This window comes from Trichomycterus rosablanca, chromosome 6, assembly GCF_030014385.1.
Source record: "Trichomycterus rosablanca isolate fTriRos1 chromosome 6, fTriRos1.hap1, whole genome shotgun sequence".
In the NCBI taxonomy this organism is placed as follows: Eukaryota; Metazoa; Chordata; class Actinopteri; order Siluriformes; family Trichomycteridae; genus Trichomycterus; species Trichomycterus rosablanca.
In genome coordinates, this window is record NC_085993.1 from 42,619,514 (window position 1) to 42,636,125 (window position 16,612).

The 16,612-nt window shown below is 39.5% G+C and overlaps 1 protein-coding gene and 1 pseudogene across 1 annotated transcript; both read left to right on the forward strand.

The window, feature by feature from the left end:
- The first annotated feature begins 1,507 nt into the window (after nt 1-1,507).
- Nucleotides 1,508-1,661, forward strand: LOC134317398 (U1 spliceosomal RNA; annotated as a pseudogene).
- Nucleotides 1,662-9,849: 8,188 nt separating this feature from the next.
- On the forward strand, nt 9,850-15,259 carry trub2 (TruB pseudouridine (psi) synthase family member 2). Its single transcript, XM_062996992.1, has 8 exons — nt 9,850-10,074; nt 12,695-12,829; nt 12,928-13,002; nt 13,284-13,345; nt 13,835-13,916; nt 14,020-14,092; nt 14,224-14,360; nt 14,784-15,259. Exons 1-8 carry the CDS (start codon nt 9,957-9,959, stop codon nt 15,146-15,148), a joined length of 1,047 nt encoding a protein of 348 aa, XP_062853062.1. The 5' UTR covers nt 9,850-9,956; the 3' UTR covers nt 15,149-15,259.
- The last annotated feature ends 1,353 nt before the right edge of the window (nt 15,260-16,612 follow it).

A 16,612-nucleotide genomic window follows, 5' to 3' on the forward strand; every position in this document is an offset into this window, starting at 1 on the left:
CTAATATAGTCATGGAAAATATTTGTGGATTATCTAAAGTTACCTACAGTATCTATTCATTGCTTCTAAAATATAATACATTTTTAATGATAATACATGGCATTATTTAACAAATTTTAGAATTGTACCATTACACTACCACATAAACCAGTATCAGGTTATTGCATCTATTAAAACAACTTTTAACCCTGTCTCATGTTTACCTTTACATTCACAGCATTAGCAGAAGCTATTATCCAAAGCAGTTACGATTGTGAATAAATACAATGCAAGCAATTTAGGGATAAGAGTCTTGTTTAGGGGCACAGCATTGGCAAGTGGAACAAGTGGATTGCTAGTCCAGTATGTTAACCACTGAGCTAACACTGCCCTCAGTTAGCTTTAAAAAGTGTTGGCATTGTTTTAGGAAAACGCCAACCTAGCCTGGGCACTTTTATACACTTCCACAAGCTATATACTTTAAAATCCATTGCATTCACACAGAGAAAGTCGGCCTTATCGTGGCCAGTAACCTTAACTATTGTCTGCTTTTATTTAACAATCAGTCACAAACCATGCAAAAGGTGTTTGATCTTTTAAAGGGGAACCTCAAGACAGTGTACATCAGAGTCAAAATCACTTTCAAGAAAAAACTTAACAGTACAGTTATTTATTTATTTATTTATTAGGATTTTAACGTCATGTTGTACATTTTGGTTACATTCATGACAGGAACGGTAGTTACTTATTACACAAGGTTCATCAGTTCACAAAGTTATATCGAACACAGTCATGGACAATTTTGTATCTCCAATTTACCTCACTTGCATGTCTTTGGACTGTGGGAGAAAACTGGAGCACCCAGAAGAAACCCACTCAGACACAGGGAGAGCATGCAAACTCCACACATAAAGGACCTGGACCGCCCCACCTGGGGATCAAACCCAGGATCTTTTTGCTGTGAGGCGACAGTGCTACTCACTTAGCCACCGTGCCGCCCTAACAGTACAGAGAAACAAAAATCAATACAATAATTTTGTACTAATATGAACCAGTCCCAACAAAATCTGCTCATCTTAAGCTTTAGAAAGGCTAACTGTGGTTGGGCTGTCATTCAGAAAACAGTATCAGGTTAATGCACCTTTTTTTTATTTGATAAAAAACAACTTTACTTGCTCTTTAAGTCCTGATTCCATGTTTTTATCATGTCTGACCAAAAAGACTGCTAGGAAATTTGAAAAACCTGAACCTTTATTAGACAACATTTATGCAGATAAATTACATGAACTTTTACTGAACCGTTGAACAGCTGGTACAAGAAACAATGTTAGTGTTTAAACAACGTTTTTCAGTGGCATATCAGGGCATGTACTTAATCCAAAACACACGAGTTGTCAAGCGAGTGTTGTCAGAAGTTGCCATATGACATGTCAATGTACACTGTGGCCAAAAGTATGACGACTTCTTATAATTAAATAAATACAAAAATAAGCTCTGAGTAAACATCTAAAGCCTTGAATTACATAACAGACATTACCTGGCAAAGGCGAGACCATGCCCAAGAAGGTGGTTCATTCAAGGGCACGGCTCTGGCTGTGCTTGCCCCCTGAGAATTCCCCAAATGTGGGAATCTCAAGTGCATAATTTCTGATAATGGGGGACTGCTTTTGCGCTCTCCTCTGATCTCTGAGGTGGCAAAGAAAGAGCTTTAGGAACAGTTGTAGCCTAGTGGGTGGAGCTGTGGGTTACCCATTAAAAGGTTGTAAGTTCGAATCCCGGCTCTTGAGCAAGGCCCTTAACCTTCTCTGCTACCCCAGAAAAAAGAATGTCTTTGTACTGTACACATGCATGTGTATATATGACAAATAAAGGCATCTCTATGCCCTTCATTATGCTTATTATTAAAATATTAATACATTATGTCAATATGTCAACTATGTACTACAGTGGGGCCAAAACGTATTTAGTCAGCCACTGATTGTGCAAGTTCTCCTACTTAGAAAGATGAGAGAGGTCTGTAATTTTCATCATAGGTACACTTCAACTATGAGAGACAAAATGAGAAAAAAAAATCCAGGAAATCACATTGTAGGATTTTTAAAGAATTTTTTTGCAAATTATGGTGGAAAATAAGTATTTGGTCAATAACAAACAAGCAAGATTTCTGGCTCTCACAGACCTGTAACTTCTTCTTTAAGAAGCTCTTCTGTCCTCCACTCGTTACCTGTATTAATGGCACCTGTTTGACCTCGTTATCTGTATAAAAGACACCTGTCCACAGCCTCAAACAGTCAGACTCCAAACTCAACCATGGCCAAGACCAAAGAGCTGTCGAAGGACACCAGGAAGAAAATTGTAGACCTGAACCAGGCTGGGAAGAGTGAATCTTCAATAGGCAAGCAGGTTGGTGTGAATAAATCAACTGTGGGAGCAATTGTAAGAAAATGGAAGACATACAAGACCATTGATAATCTCCCTTGGGGTCAAGATCTCATCCCGTGGGGTCAAAAATGATCATGAGAACGGTGAGCAAAAATCCCAGAACTACACGGAGGGACCTGATGAATGACCTGCAGAGAGCTGGGACCAAAGTTCAAAGGCTACCATCAGTAACACACTACGCCGAGAGGGACTCAAATCCTGCAGTGCCAGGCGTGTCCCCCTGCTTAAGCCAGTACATGTCCAGGTCCAGTTTGCCAGAGAGCATATGGATGATCCAGAAGAGGATTGGGAGAATATCATGTGGTCAGATGAAACCAAAATGGAACTTTTTGGTAAAAACTCAACTCGTCGTGTTTGGAGGAAGAAGAAAAACCCAAGAACACCATACCTACTGTGAAGCATGGGGGTGGAAACATCATGCTTTGGGGCTGTTTTTCTGCAAAGGGGACAGGACGACTGATCCGTGTTAAGGGAAGAATGAACGGGGCCATGTATCGTGAGATTTTAAGCCAAAACCTCGTTCCATCAGTGAGAGCATTGAAGATGGAACGTGGCTGGGTCTTCCAGCATGACAATGATCCCAAACACACCGCTTGGGCAACGAAGGAGTGGCTCCGTAAAAAGCATTTCAAGGTCCTGGAGTGGCCTAGCCAGTCTCCAGACCTCAACCCCATAGAAAATTTGTGGAGTCCGTGTTTCCCAGTGACAGCCCCAAAACATCACTGCTCTAGAGGAGATCTGCATGGAGGAATGGGCCAAAATACCAGCTACAGTGTGTGCAAACCTGGTGAAGACTTACAGGAAACGTTTGACCTCTGTCATTGCCAACAAAGGTTATGTTACAAAGTATTGAGTTGAACTTTTGTTATTGACCAAATACTTATTTTCCACCATAATTTACAAAAAAATTCTTTAAAAATCCTACAATGTGATTTCCTGGATTTTTTTTCTCATTTTGTCTCTCATAGTTGAAGTGTACCTATGATGAAAATTACAGACCTCTCTCATCTTTCTAAGTAGGAGAACCTGCACAATCAGTGGCTGACTAAATACTTTTTGGCCCCACTCTATGTACTTTTTCATTTAAATAAAAGTTAAAAAAAAAAAAGAATACATTACAGATTCTTATTTCGATTGCATTAAACAAAAAATCAACAAATAGATTCTGTAGACTAATGGGTAAAAATTGCAATTTAAAATTCAATCCACAGGACAAAAGAGTGTGCAAACTATCACAAGAGTCTGAAAACGTTTGAAGACACCTCACTGTGAGTTTTTTGGACATCCCATTCAAAAACAATGGCCATTCATTTGAAGCCTCCCCCCTTGAAGCTTGCAGCTTTAACACTAAATCACTCTAATGAAGAGGCTGTCCACTAGATTGTAAAGTGTGTCTGTGAAAATTTGTGATCATTTAGTCTAAAAACTGTTTGTTAGGTTAGGCACTGATGTTGGACAAAAAGGCCTGGCTCACAATCCACATTCCAACCTATCACAATTGTGTTTTGTAGGGATTGAGTTCAGGGCCCTGTGCAGGACAACTACACAGCCCCATACACTGAAGGGTTCAATTCACTGGGTATTAAGACATTTACCTCATCAAGAATTTTTAAAATGATCTTCAATTAAAGCCACAGCAGCTTTTCTGTTGGGCCGTACCAGGTTCCATAGCCCTTATATTCTATCAATGTTTTACCATAGCTTTATCCTACTCAGGGTCGGGTCACTCACACACTCTCACAACTACACACACACACACACAGCAGTGCTACACACTGAGCCACCATGCCACCTGGGTACGCACCAGTAAAGGAGAAAGCAGATTCTGAGAGCAGATGTTGTAGATGTTGTGTTTCCACAGTGGACATCACTTCCATCTACCCCTGGTCATCCTCCACCACTTTTTAGTCTGTTAGAAATCATTGAACAGAAGTAAAAAGTCACCTCTCAGGACTCAATCAGCACAATCCTGATTCTCATGTGGATCTCTGGTTTATTGTGGAACAAAAAACGTGAGAACACATCAGTAATAAGGGAGCCACCCTAATAGATGAGTCTACTAATTAATTCTCTTTTCACCATAAGACACTGAGGTATCAGATGATGGAAATTTCCAAACTAGAGGCTATCAGTCTCCAGGGTGGAGATGGGACACAACCAAAAGATTTTAAAAAATCAAATCAAGTGAACTAGTGCAAGAGTTTTTTTGTGGGAGAAGTAAAGAAACCAGACTAACCAGGGGGAACCTACAAGAACAAGAACATGAGGAAAACTGAGGCAAGCCACCTGGGTGCCATAACTACATCATTGTATACATTTCTGTTTCACAACTGCTTATTTAAATACCATGAACAAAAAAGTCATATGGGACATATTAAAAATATATACATTTCCTTTTTTAACTGAATACACTGGTCAGTAATAATCCATTAATACGTTTTTCAGTATTCTGACTAATCCTGCCTACAACAAACAACAAAATAAAGACGTTTAGTGGAGCAGGTGATCTTAGGAGCATCCAGTTCTTGTAAAGGTCATCTCTGAGGACACAATCAGCACAAATAAGTCATTATTCCCAGTTGGATGTCTGGTTTATTGTGGAAAAATAGGAAGTGACATCACATTTATAGTGAGAGAGCTGATCATAGAGCTATTTTAATGGATCTAAGCTATCACTTCATTCTCCTCCTCTTTATATAGCATACTTGAGGTCTTTGACTTAAACAATCTAAGTTTCCATAGTGTTTGTTTTTTTATTTTTTAGGATTTTAACGTCATGTTTTACACTTTGGTTACATTCATGACAGGAACGGTAGTTACTCATTACACAAGATTCATCACTTCACAAGGTTATATCAAACACAGTCTTGGACAATTTAGTTTTCAATTCACCTCACTTGCATGTCTTTGGACTGTGGGAGGAAACCGGAGCTCCCAGAGGAAACCCACATGGACACGGGGAGAGCATGCAAACTCCACACAGAAAGGACCAGGACCGCCCCACCTGGGGATCAAACCAAGGACCTTTTTGCTGTGAGGCAACAGTGCTACCCACTTAGCCACCGTGTCGCCCAAGTTTCCATAGTGAAGAGAGGATACTTTTTTCCAGGAGTAAAAATAGAACCTTTTTTCAACTTAAAGGTGAGGGTGTAATATGCACGGAAAACAATCATCTTCCATGACAAACAGTATATGAAGTTGTATTTATTAAAACATATAGAATTTAATAACTGCCCTGTGTGCATATGATTAATTTATGCATTCACTATACTTAGTAACAATGGACTCTCAAATAGCACCATTTTAAAAAGAACAAACCTTACAGCTGAATTATTGATGTAAAAAATGTGTGTGCTGTACATTACTAGGTCTTTAGAGGCTGCGGTTTTTACATAGCTCAACCAACCTTGTTGCTGATCACACTGATAAAAAAAATAGCAGCAGATATTATTTTTTGCACGCGAGCCTATAATAGCTTGGCGACATTAAGCTTACTTGTGGAGGTTTTCATTTATTAGGATTTAACATCATGTTCTACACACCTTGGTTATATTCATGACAGAATTTTTTTTTGAATTGTGAATTGTATCTTTAACCTATCACATTTTAAGTTATCCTGGTCAAGCTCATGGTTGGTCAAATGGCTGCTAACTGGGAATAAACCCTGGCCCGGGTGCCAACTGATTGCAGATGCCATTACTCATGCCACTGATATCCTACAGTACAATAATGATCCAAATCCAAAACTATTCATGGCATAACTAATGTCTACCTACCAATGTTAATGTGTTTTTCAATTGCACAAGGGTACCTGAGAATGGGTATGCAGCATGCTGAAGTTTAGGCAGTGACCCCATTCTCTGCCAGATGCAGAGAGCAAATATGAGACAATAACTGTAAACAAAAGCAGGGGCAGCAACATGACAATTTTTGTTTGCCCATTTCGAGTTGTTGCGGTCTTTAATTTTATTTAGCCCTGTTCCAAATTTTTGTTCATTATTTAGCCCTGTTCCAAAGTTATTGTGTTTGGATTCTAAATATGCCGCTCGCACCGCCAGAGTGGATATACTGTGATGATTGCGTTTGACCCATTAACTGCACTGTTTCATGCTCCACCCATTCGGCCCGCTTTTGCCCCATTAATGCTTCATAGACATCTATGGTAAGGTACTTTTTTTTAAATCTGTGATTCCACATTTAGTGATTATATCTATTGCCAAGTGATGTACAGTGTATCACAAAAGTGAGTACACCCCTCACATTTCTGCAGATATTTAAGTATATCTTTTCATGGGACAACACTGACAAAATGACACTTTGACACAATGAAAAGTAGTCTGTGTGCAGCTTATATAACAGTGTAAATTTATTCTTCCCTCAAAATAACTCAATATACAGCCATTAATGTCTAAACCACCGGCACCAAAAGTGAGTACACCCCTTAGTGAAAGTTCCTGAAGTGTCAATATTTTGTGTGGCCACCATTATTTCCCAGAACTGCCTTAACTCTCCTGGGCATGGAGTTTACCAGAGCTTCACAGGTTGCCACTGGAATGCTTTTCCACTCCTCCATGACGACATCACGGAGCTGGCGGATATTCGAGACTTTGCGCTCCTCCACCTTCCGCTTGAGGATGCCCCAAAGATGTTCTATTAGGTTTAGGTCTGGAGACATGCTTGGCCAGTCCATCACCTTTACCCTCAGCCTCTTCAATAAAGCAGTGGTCGTCTTAGAGGTGTGTTTGGGGTCATTATCATGCTGGAACACTGCCCTGCGACCCAGTTTCCGGAGGGAGAGGATCATGCTCTGCTTCAGTATTTCACAGTACATATTGGAGTTCATGTGTCCCTCAATGAAATGTAACTCCCCAACACCTGCTGCACTCATGCAGCCCCAGACCATGGCATTCCCACCACCATGCTTGACTGTAGGCATGACACACTTATCTTTGTACTCCTCACCTGATTGCCGCCACACATGCTTGAGACCATCTGAACCAAACAAATTAATCTTGGTCTCATCAGACCATAGGACATGGTTCCAGTAATCCATGTCCTTTGTTGACATGTCTTCAGCAAACTGTTTGCGGGCTTTCTTGTGTAGAGACTTCAGAAGAGGCTTCCTTCTGGGGTGACAGCCATGCAGACCAATTTGATGTAGCGTGCGGCGTATGGTCTGAGCACTGACAGGCTGACCCCCCACCTTTTCAATCTCTGCAGCAATGCTGACAGCACTCCTGCGCCTATCTTTCAAAGACAGCAGTTGGATGTGACGCTGAGCACGTGCACTCAGCTTCTTTGGACGACCAACGCGAGGTCTGTTCTGAGTGGACCCTGCTCTTTTAAAACGCTGGATGATCTTGGCCACTGTGCTGCAGCTCAGTTTCAGGGTGTTGGCAATCTTCTTGTAGCCTTGGCCATCTTCATGTAGCGCAACAATTCGTCTTTTAAGATCCTCAGAGAGTTCTTTGCCATGAGGTGCCATGTTGGAACTTTCAGTGACCAGTATGAGAGAGTGTGAGAGCTGTACTACTAAATTGAACACACCTGCTCCCTATGCACACCTGAGACCTAGTAACACTAATGAGTCACATGACATTTTGGAGGGAAAATGACAAGCAGTGCTCAATTTGGACATTTAGGGGTGTAGTCTCTTAGGGGTGTACTCACTTTTGTTGCCGGTGGTTTAGACATTAATGGTTGTATATTGAGTTATTTTGAGGGAAGAATAAATTTACACTGTTATATAAGCTGCACACAGACTACTTTTCATTGTGTCAAAGTGTCATTTTGTCAGTGTTGTCCCATGAAAAGATATACTTAAATATCTGCAGAAATGTGAGGGGTGTACTCACTTTTGTGATACACTGTATACTGTAGCTAAGTAACTGGCGAGTACCTGTCCAGGAAGTGACATTACAAGATTTGTTTACTTCTAAAACTAAAGCAATTACTTTTCACCCACAGGAGGCATATTTGATTAGTCTTGCTGACCACACACAAATGCATGTCTAATGTTATCCAGCTCAGTCTGAAAAAAAAGACTGTTGGCTAGCAAAACTTAAAAATAGGGCTAACAGTGAAGATAAATGGGTGACAAAAACAGTGACTGTGTTAATTCAGCCGAGGACTCCACTAGCAAGGCCATCCATTCCGATAGCACTGATGCCGATCAATAGTTTTGTCAGTCAAAGCAGAGTATTCTGAACTGGCGAACTTAGCAGTTTTGTCTCTACTTGGCTCATATACATCAAAAGAAAGTACTGCTTATGATTTATGACTAGCTGTAACTGATATTAAACTATGAATTTCCATGATGTGCTCGCAGATACAGGCTCAGTTGTCACATTGAATAAGGTAGGGTTGCATCTTTTTGTTCAAGTTCAAGGTCGGCACATGAAATTTGAAACATGAGCTTACATCATAAAATTTGTCAATTTATTTATGCATAAATTCTGCCCTCCTTCCTTTTTAAGAAAATGGCCTGAAATGGGTTGCAGTTTGTCTTTCGACTTCACTCGCAAAATCCGCGATGGGACTAAAGCTCCCAGTGATTAAGTGATGGTGTAGAGATCAAAATAGCTGTCAATCAAAATGGGATTCAGCCTTTCGACTGATCCTCCAATCATCTTGCAGAAGCTCAGCGTCCAGACCCGCCCACAGCTCCATTCACCTCAGCGTTTGGGGGCGGGACAAAATCGTGGCATTTATCCAATGACCGGCGAGTTTCGAAGCAATGAAAAAAACCCTTCCATGCAGTCCCATTGAAGTCAATAGACGCTCAGCTTCTGCGGGCAAATGCATTGACGCTCCGGGAGTTAACAAAATCGAGTCAGTCGATTTGTGATAAGTAGCTGATTCTGAACGAACTCGTCTTCGAGATGAACGTGTTCTAACGCATTTGTAGTCAATGAAATGTTAACACAACTGTACATATTTGACCATTTAATTTTTGACATTTTAGGGGAAGCTGAGCTTCCCTTGCAGTCTTACAGAAATCGCCACTGATATATATATATCAGTGGCGATTTCTGTAAGATATATATATATATATATACAGTATAAATTCTGTATGCTGATAGCTGATCAGAATTAATTAATTAATATTATTAAAATGTATTTAACAAAAATATTGTAATATAATAATAACGACCTGGCAAGTGCAGCCAATGGGGGCAGTGTGGTGGGGGGTTTAGTTCATGTTGTGGAGGGCCCCCACCCGCCATGGGCCCCAGTGCACCTGCCCCCCTGCCCCTCCGGTAGTTACGCCCCTGATGTCCGAAAAGGTTGAAACCCCCCCGCCATAAGGTACCGTGCAGAGGAAAATACTGTAACTCACTAAGCCTCCATCCTCTGTGGGGCTGTAATGAGCACATAACAGAAATGCAGCTTAACGTAGAAGTAGCAACACACCACTGTTGACGGAGTAGCTAGAAAGTGAAACCTGCGTGTGTTTATTTTCTGTTAGACATGTAATATTAGTATTTAATTTTGTTATTAAGAGTGGATAACGTCCTTTAGATATAGCCGCTGCAATGGCTACCTCCGCAGGACGGCTATTCAGTAAATTAGACGGTCTGTTCGCTGTGTACAAACCTCAAGGAGTTCACTGGAAACTTGTCCGAGAAACGATAGAGACAAATTTGCTTAAAGGTAGAAAGTGTACACATGTGATATCTGTTTATTTAATTATCTACCTGCACTCAATTTTAGTCATTCTATAATTTGGGGTACATTCCATGTCCAATGATAATAATTATATTTATTCTAACTATTTTCTTTAAAAATGTCATATTTTACCTATTAATGGAAAACATGTTGTAATATCACAAAACCTATGCTTCATTTAGCTTGAAATTTGTCATGATGTTCCTAAATGAACAGTTTTTGCTGTGTCCGTTTTTTAAGTTGAGGGTGCCTTGGTTTCAAAATAATGAATAAAATCATTAAGGGCAACAACATCTATTTTTTTTTTTATTTCAATAATTTAAATACTAAAGAAAAATAATATTTTTTTAAATTGAGTTTCTCTTTTAAATAATTTAAATATATTTATTTATTATTGTCCGCAAAAGTTCTGTCAACTATGTTACTAACAGAACTCCACTCAGCAACTCAAAAATGGTTTGTTCTAAAACTATGTGACCAGCATTACATGATATAATTTATCTCTGTGGTGGGTATATTGAACAAATTGTGGTGAATGTCCTCTTATTTTTTAAAATATTTTATCTATAATAGAACATTGTCAATGAGTATATTAATTGACCGTCAACTATGTTACATACATTGTTATGGTTACAATTTTTTTTATAATTTAAATTCAAACGTATGTTCAAATTAGACATTATTCTGTTCAAGAAATGACGTGGTCAGCCAGGCAAGGTCTACCACTGAAGTTATGGGTCAAAATAGGGAAATTGTCAACTATGTTACCTGTCAACTAAGTTACCTAGTAGTCTACATCTACTTGCCCTTTTAAATAAAATAAAAAATAATTATGTTTAAGCTTTGCAACTAGTGGATATGTTACACTAAAGGAATATATTAACTTGAACCACTGATTGTTCTGTTGAGAAAGAACATTGTTTTTGTACTTTTTGGTGATGTGAAATGTACCCCAAATTATAGAATGACCCACCTACTATACAGATGCAATTTGAAAGTTGAATGTGCGGTTTTGCATGTTGGGTTATGTCAGAACCCATGTACTCTTATACATCAACAAAACGAGACCACCGTGTCTTCAAGACACTTTATTTATTCATTTATTAGGATTTTAACATCATCTTTTACACACTTTGGTTACATTCATGACAGAAGCGGTAGTTACTCGTCACACAAGATTCATCAGTTCACAAATTTAATGTCAAACACAGTCATGGACAATTTTGTATCTCCAATTTACCTCACTTGCACGTCTTTGGACTGTTGGAGGAAACCAGAGCGCCCAGAGAAAACCCACACAGACACGGGGAGAACATGCAAACTCCACACAGAAAAGACCCAGATCGCCCCACCTGGGGATCGAACCCAGGACCTTCTTGCTGTGAGGCGACACTGCTACCACCAAGCCACCGTACCACCCTCAAGACACTTGACATGTTATGGGTCATATATTTGTCACATGAATCTTAAAACTGCACGTTACATTTTATGTGAAGAATATGATCGGATGTGAGATGTATGCATTTCTTTTGTAAATCCTTGACAAACATTTCATTTTTTCACATACGTTCTCCAACTATTTTTATTTTCTATTTATCTAATCTTTTCTCATCTGTGTAAATGGCCTACCACAGTGGCTCAGTTGGTAGCACTCTCGCCTTACAGCAAGTCCTGGGTTCTATTTCCAGGTGGAGTGGTCTGGGTCCTTTCTGTGTGGAGTTTGCATGTTACCTCCAGGTGCTCTGGTTTCCTTCTACAGCCCAAAGACATGCAGTCAGGTTTACTTGAGATCCAAAATTGCTCTTAATATAAGTTTGTGTGAGTGTGTGTTTGTCCTGTGATGAACTGTTTCCTGCCTTTCGGCCAGAGAATTGGACCCACAGTGACCTTGAATGGTGTAAAACAGACAATGAATAAATTAATGAATAAATGGCTGAAAGTTGAACCACAGCTGACCTTAATATTGGAATGTCTCACATCCAATGAGCTCTTGGACTGAGATTGAGAATAGTCAAACAACCAGAAATCTCTGACCACTGACAGTTGGATAAGTGTCGACTGAGCTAAGAATGTCCAGAACCTACCTAGTACCTGGAACTAAGGAGACCCCTTTTTGTTGATGGATGAGATAGAGGGGATGCATTACATACATACATACATACATTACATAGTACAAAATAATATACTGTCACTAATTGTATTCTTATAAAAGGTTGTGATTATAATTCCATAGATGTGCATCTAAGAACTGCTCATATGAGAAAGCCAGAATAGTAGCAGATCCTTTAGCCAGCCATCAGAGTTAGAAAAACATGCAGTACTAACAAGTGGTCACATCATTTTAAAGATATTTTAAGCACTAAATTAAAGCTTAATATTCCAAAACCACTAGCTAAGTCTTTTACATTTATCTCAACATATTTAGATTATAACTACTGTCTTGTTCTGCTATTTTGTCTCATAATGCAGCATTGAGTTCCTGTTCATAATCTTTATATCTTTGTAGACACGGCAGAGATCTTTTGCTATCGATAATGACTTTGATTTTGCCTGTAGTAATCTCTTTCTTTTTTTGTTTTTCTCATCTACCTTTGCTAATGCCAAGCCATTAATTTATCTACTCCTACTGCTTCACAATCTATGGTTCAGTTTAAGCTTTTACCAAGTGGAGAAAGCAGTGGCACCAGCGAGCTCACAATCTCTCCATCCAGAGTTCCTGCCCTGGCACAACATCCTCTGGGTCAGTTCCAATCACTCATATGTTATTTGTGCAGTTAAAAAACTCAGTGTTTATAATATTGTACATTGTGTATTAACCTCATTCTTCTTCTTGTCCAGTCACAGGACCAAAGTGTCATAAGATCCGTGTAGGGGTCGGCCATCGCCTGGATGCGTTTTCTTCTGGAGTATTAGGTAAGCACCCTATTGAAAAACACCTTTAAAACACAGGGTAAAAAGTGTACATGTGTATAGGGTCCCATGAAATGTTCTTGTGCTTAGTTATCATATGATCATCTGAATGAAATGTAGTATAATTTCTCAAATTTTAACAGCCAATATCTTTTTAAATAAGTTTGTATAGCTCCATTCTGCTATTTCAGCAGGTGTTCTCTGTATTATGAGCTTCATAGGGCCCCCCAAGTTTGATTTATTTCTAAAGTGTGAAATAACTTGATTTGATCTGTTCTTGTTAGTTCTGGGTCTGGGAAATGGAAACACTGCCCTTGAGAGTCTGCAACGTTTACATGTAACCAGGGTAAGCCAGTACATTTTCGTTATAATGTGTCTCATGCCTCACTGTACACTGTATTTTTTTCATTCATTTATTCATTGACTTACCACTGATTATCCTATTAGTGGTCACGGTGGGTAAGATTTACTGGGCAAAGGGTAGGAAACACCCAGGACAAGTTGCCTGTCCATCACAGGGCAAACACAGACACACACACCCCTAGGGTGTTTTAGTAGCTCCAGTTAACCTGACTGCATGTTTTTGGACTGTGGGAGGAAACCCACACAGACACTGGGAGAACATGCAAACTCCACACACACTACTTGCTGTGTGGCAACAGTGCTACCAAGCCACTGTGCTGCCCTGTATTCTTTTACTATCTATTAAAGCTTTTATATATAGGTTATTGTTTAATTCTTTTTAAATATTAATGTGGTCTACACATGAAAGTCAGGGTACTCCACAGAAAAGACCCAATTTTTAATTATTGGTGTTTTGTGTTGCTTTTTTCAGGACTACACACTGGATGGGGAGTTTGGCACAGCCACAGATGATTTTACTCACTCTGGACGAGTAATAGAGCGAAGCACATACGGTAAGCCTCATTGTATCCTTCACTAAAATTAAACACAGTTTTAAAACTATTACTGAGGAGTTAGTAGTTTACATCTACATGCTTTTTCTGTCATGTCTTTCAGAACATGTTACACATGATAAGCTAGAAAAAGTGTTGGCCATGATTCAGGGAGCCAATCAGAAAGCTTTAATAACGTAAGCCACTACAATCAGTATATTGTTGCGGTACTACAGAGATTCATTATTATTCATTATAATGCAAGTTTGGAAGATGCCCTTTATTTATGGACACTTTATCTAAAACATCTGTGTTGTTCTCTGTACAGGTACTCTCAGGTGGACCTGCAAACTCAAGAGGCTTATGAGCTAGCAGTAAAGGGGCTGTTGCGTCCACTGGATAAAAGTCCTCCCATTTTAACTGGCTTGAGAATTCTTCGCTTCAAACCACCTCACTTTACTCTGGGTAAAAACATTACACTATAAAATCTAGGCATGCCCAACCTTTTGCAGTTAACTCTATAAAGTATGCATTTACAATTTTGTACTGGTCATTATGAGATTTTAGCAGTTTTAAATGCAAAAAAAAATACTATACATAAAATAATAAGTATATATAAAAATAATATTTGTAAATAAATTTCACAATGAAATGGACCAGCATTTTTCTTACATTATATGAAACAATGTAAAAAAAAGTCCTAGACTTTTTATATCCACTGTCATCTAAGTCATCAAAAAAAAGTCAGCGTGACAGTACTATTAGACAAATGACCATGACTACATTCACAGACACTCTAATAATTTGCTTAATAACTTATATAATTATGTGCAACTGTTTTAAAGCATGTACCCTGACCACAGGTTCTTTGTTTTTATAACTCCTCAGAGGTGCAGTGTGTAAATGAGACTCAGCGATTTGTAAGAAAACTGGTTCATGAGGTGGGTTTGGAATTGCGCACCACTGCTGTCTGCACCAAAGTGCGGCGGACACGTGACGGACCTTTTAAAATAGATGATGCTCTGACCCACCAACACTGGACTGCTGAAGATATATCATCAGCTGTTGCTAAGTTTCACCGAACCACCCGAAAAATCCGAAAGAAAGACCTTAACAGACAAGCAGTCAAGCAGTCAGAGTCCAACGCAGAGGCACAAGCTGAGACCAGGCCTGGCATTGATCATATAAAGGCGGTTCCACCAGAGAAAACTGGATCTCTCAATGTTTCCTCAAAAATCTCTGCTGAGAATTAGCTGTTGTGATATTTCTTAAGAATTCTTTCTTTGTTCTACAAGATAAATGTTGATTAATTCATTTTCAATATATGTATTTATATTCTCTGTACACTGATCAGCCATAACATTAAAACCACCTCCTTGTTCCTACACTCACTGTCCATTTTATCAGCTCCACTTACCATATAGAAGCACTTTGTAGTTCTACAATTACTGACTGTAGTCCATCTATTTCTCTACATACTTTTTAAAACTTGCTTTCACCCTGTTTCTCAATGGTCAGGACTCGCCCAGGAACACCACAGAGTAGGTATTATTTTGGTGGTGGATTATTCTCACCAACCAAATAATACCTGCTCTGTAGTGGTCCTGTGGGGGTCCTGACCATTGAAGAACAGCATGAAAGGGGGCTAACAAAGCATGCAGAGAAACAGATGTTCTTTAATGGTCAGGACTCGTCCAGGACCACCACAGAGCAGGTATTATTTGGGTGGTGGATCATTCTCAGCACTGCAGTGACAATGGCATGGTGGTGGTGTGTGTGTTAGTGTGTGTTGTGCTGGTATGAGTGGATCAGACACAGCAGCGCTGCTGGAGTTTTTAAATACTGTGTCCACTCACTGTCCACTCTATTAGACACTCCTACCTAGTTGGTCCACCTTGTAGATGTAAAGTCAGAGACGACCGCTCATCTATTGCTGCCGTTTGAGTCGGTCATCTTGTAGACCTTCATCAGTGGTCACAGGACGCTACCCATGGGGCGCTGTTGGCTGGATATTTTTGGTTGGTGGACTATTCTCAGTCCAGCAGTAACAGTGAGGTGTTTAAAACTCCATCAGCATTGCTGTGTCTGATCCACTCATACCAGCACAACACACACTAACACACCACCACCATGTCAGTGTCACTGCAGTGCCGAGAATGATCCACCACCTAAATAATACCTACTCTGTAGTGGTCCTGTGGGGGTCCTGACCATTGAAGAACAGGGTGAAAGGGGGCTAACAAAGCATGCAGAGAAACAGATGGACTACAGTCAGTAATTGTAGAACTACAAAGTGCTTCTATATGGTAAGTGGAGCTGATAAAATGGACAGTGAGTGTAGAAACAAGGAGGTGGTTTTAATGTTATGCCTGATCGGTGTATCTTGTTATATTAAATTGTGAGAACCCAAGGTACTAAAAAAGTTTCACTAAATAAATAATCTATTTTAAACACGGCAAATCTGTGATTGTGAGCCATCTTTCATGTTACCAGAATCTTAGGCAATTGGGCTTGTACCTAATATGAGCTAAGAAAAAAAGGGTAACATTTAGTAAGTACATATTTAGGGCGGGTTAACAGCTAACTGGCTTAGCATTTAATGGTATTAGGTAGTAATATACAGTCGACCCTTGAATTACGAACTTAATTGGTTCCAAAGGGCTGTTCTTAAGTCAAAATGTTCTTAAGTTAAACCTATTTTTCCCGTAAGAAATAAT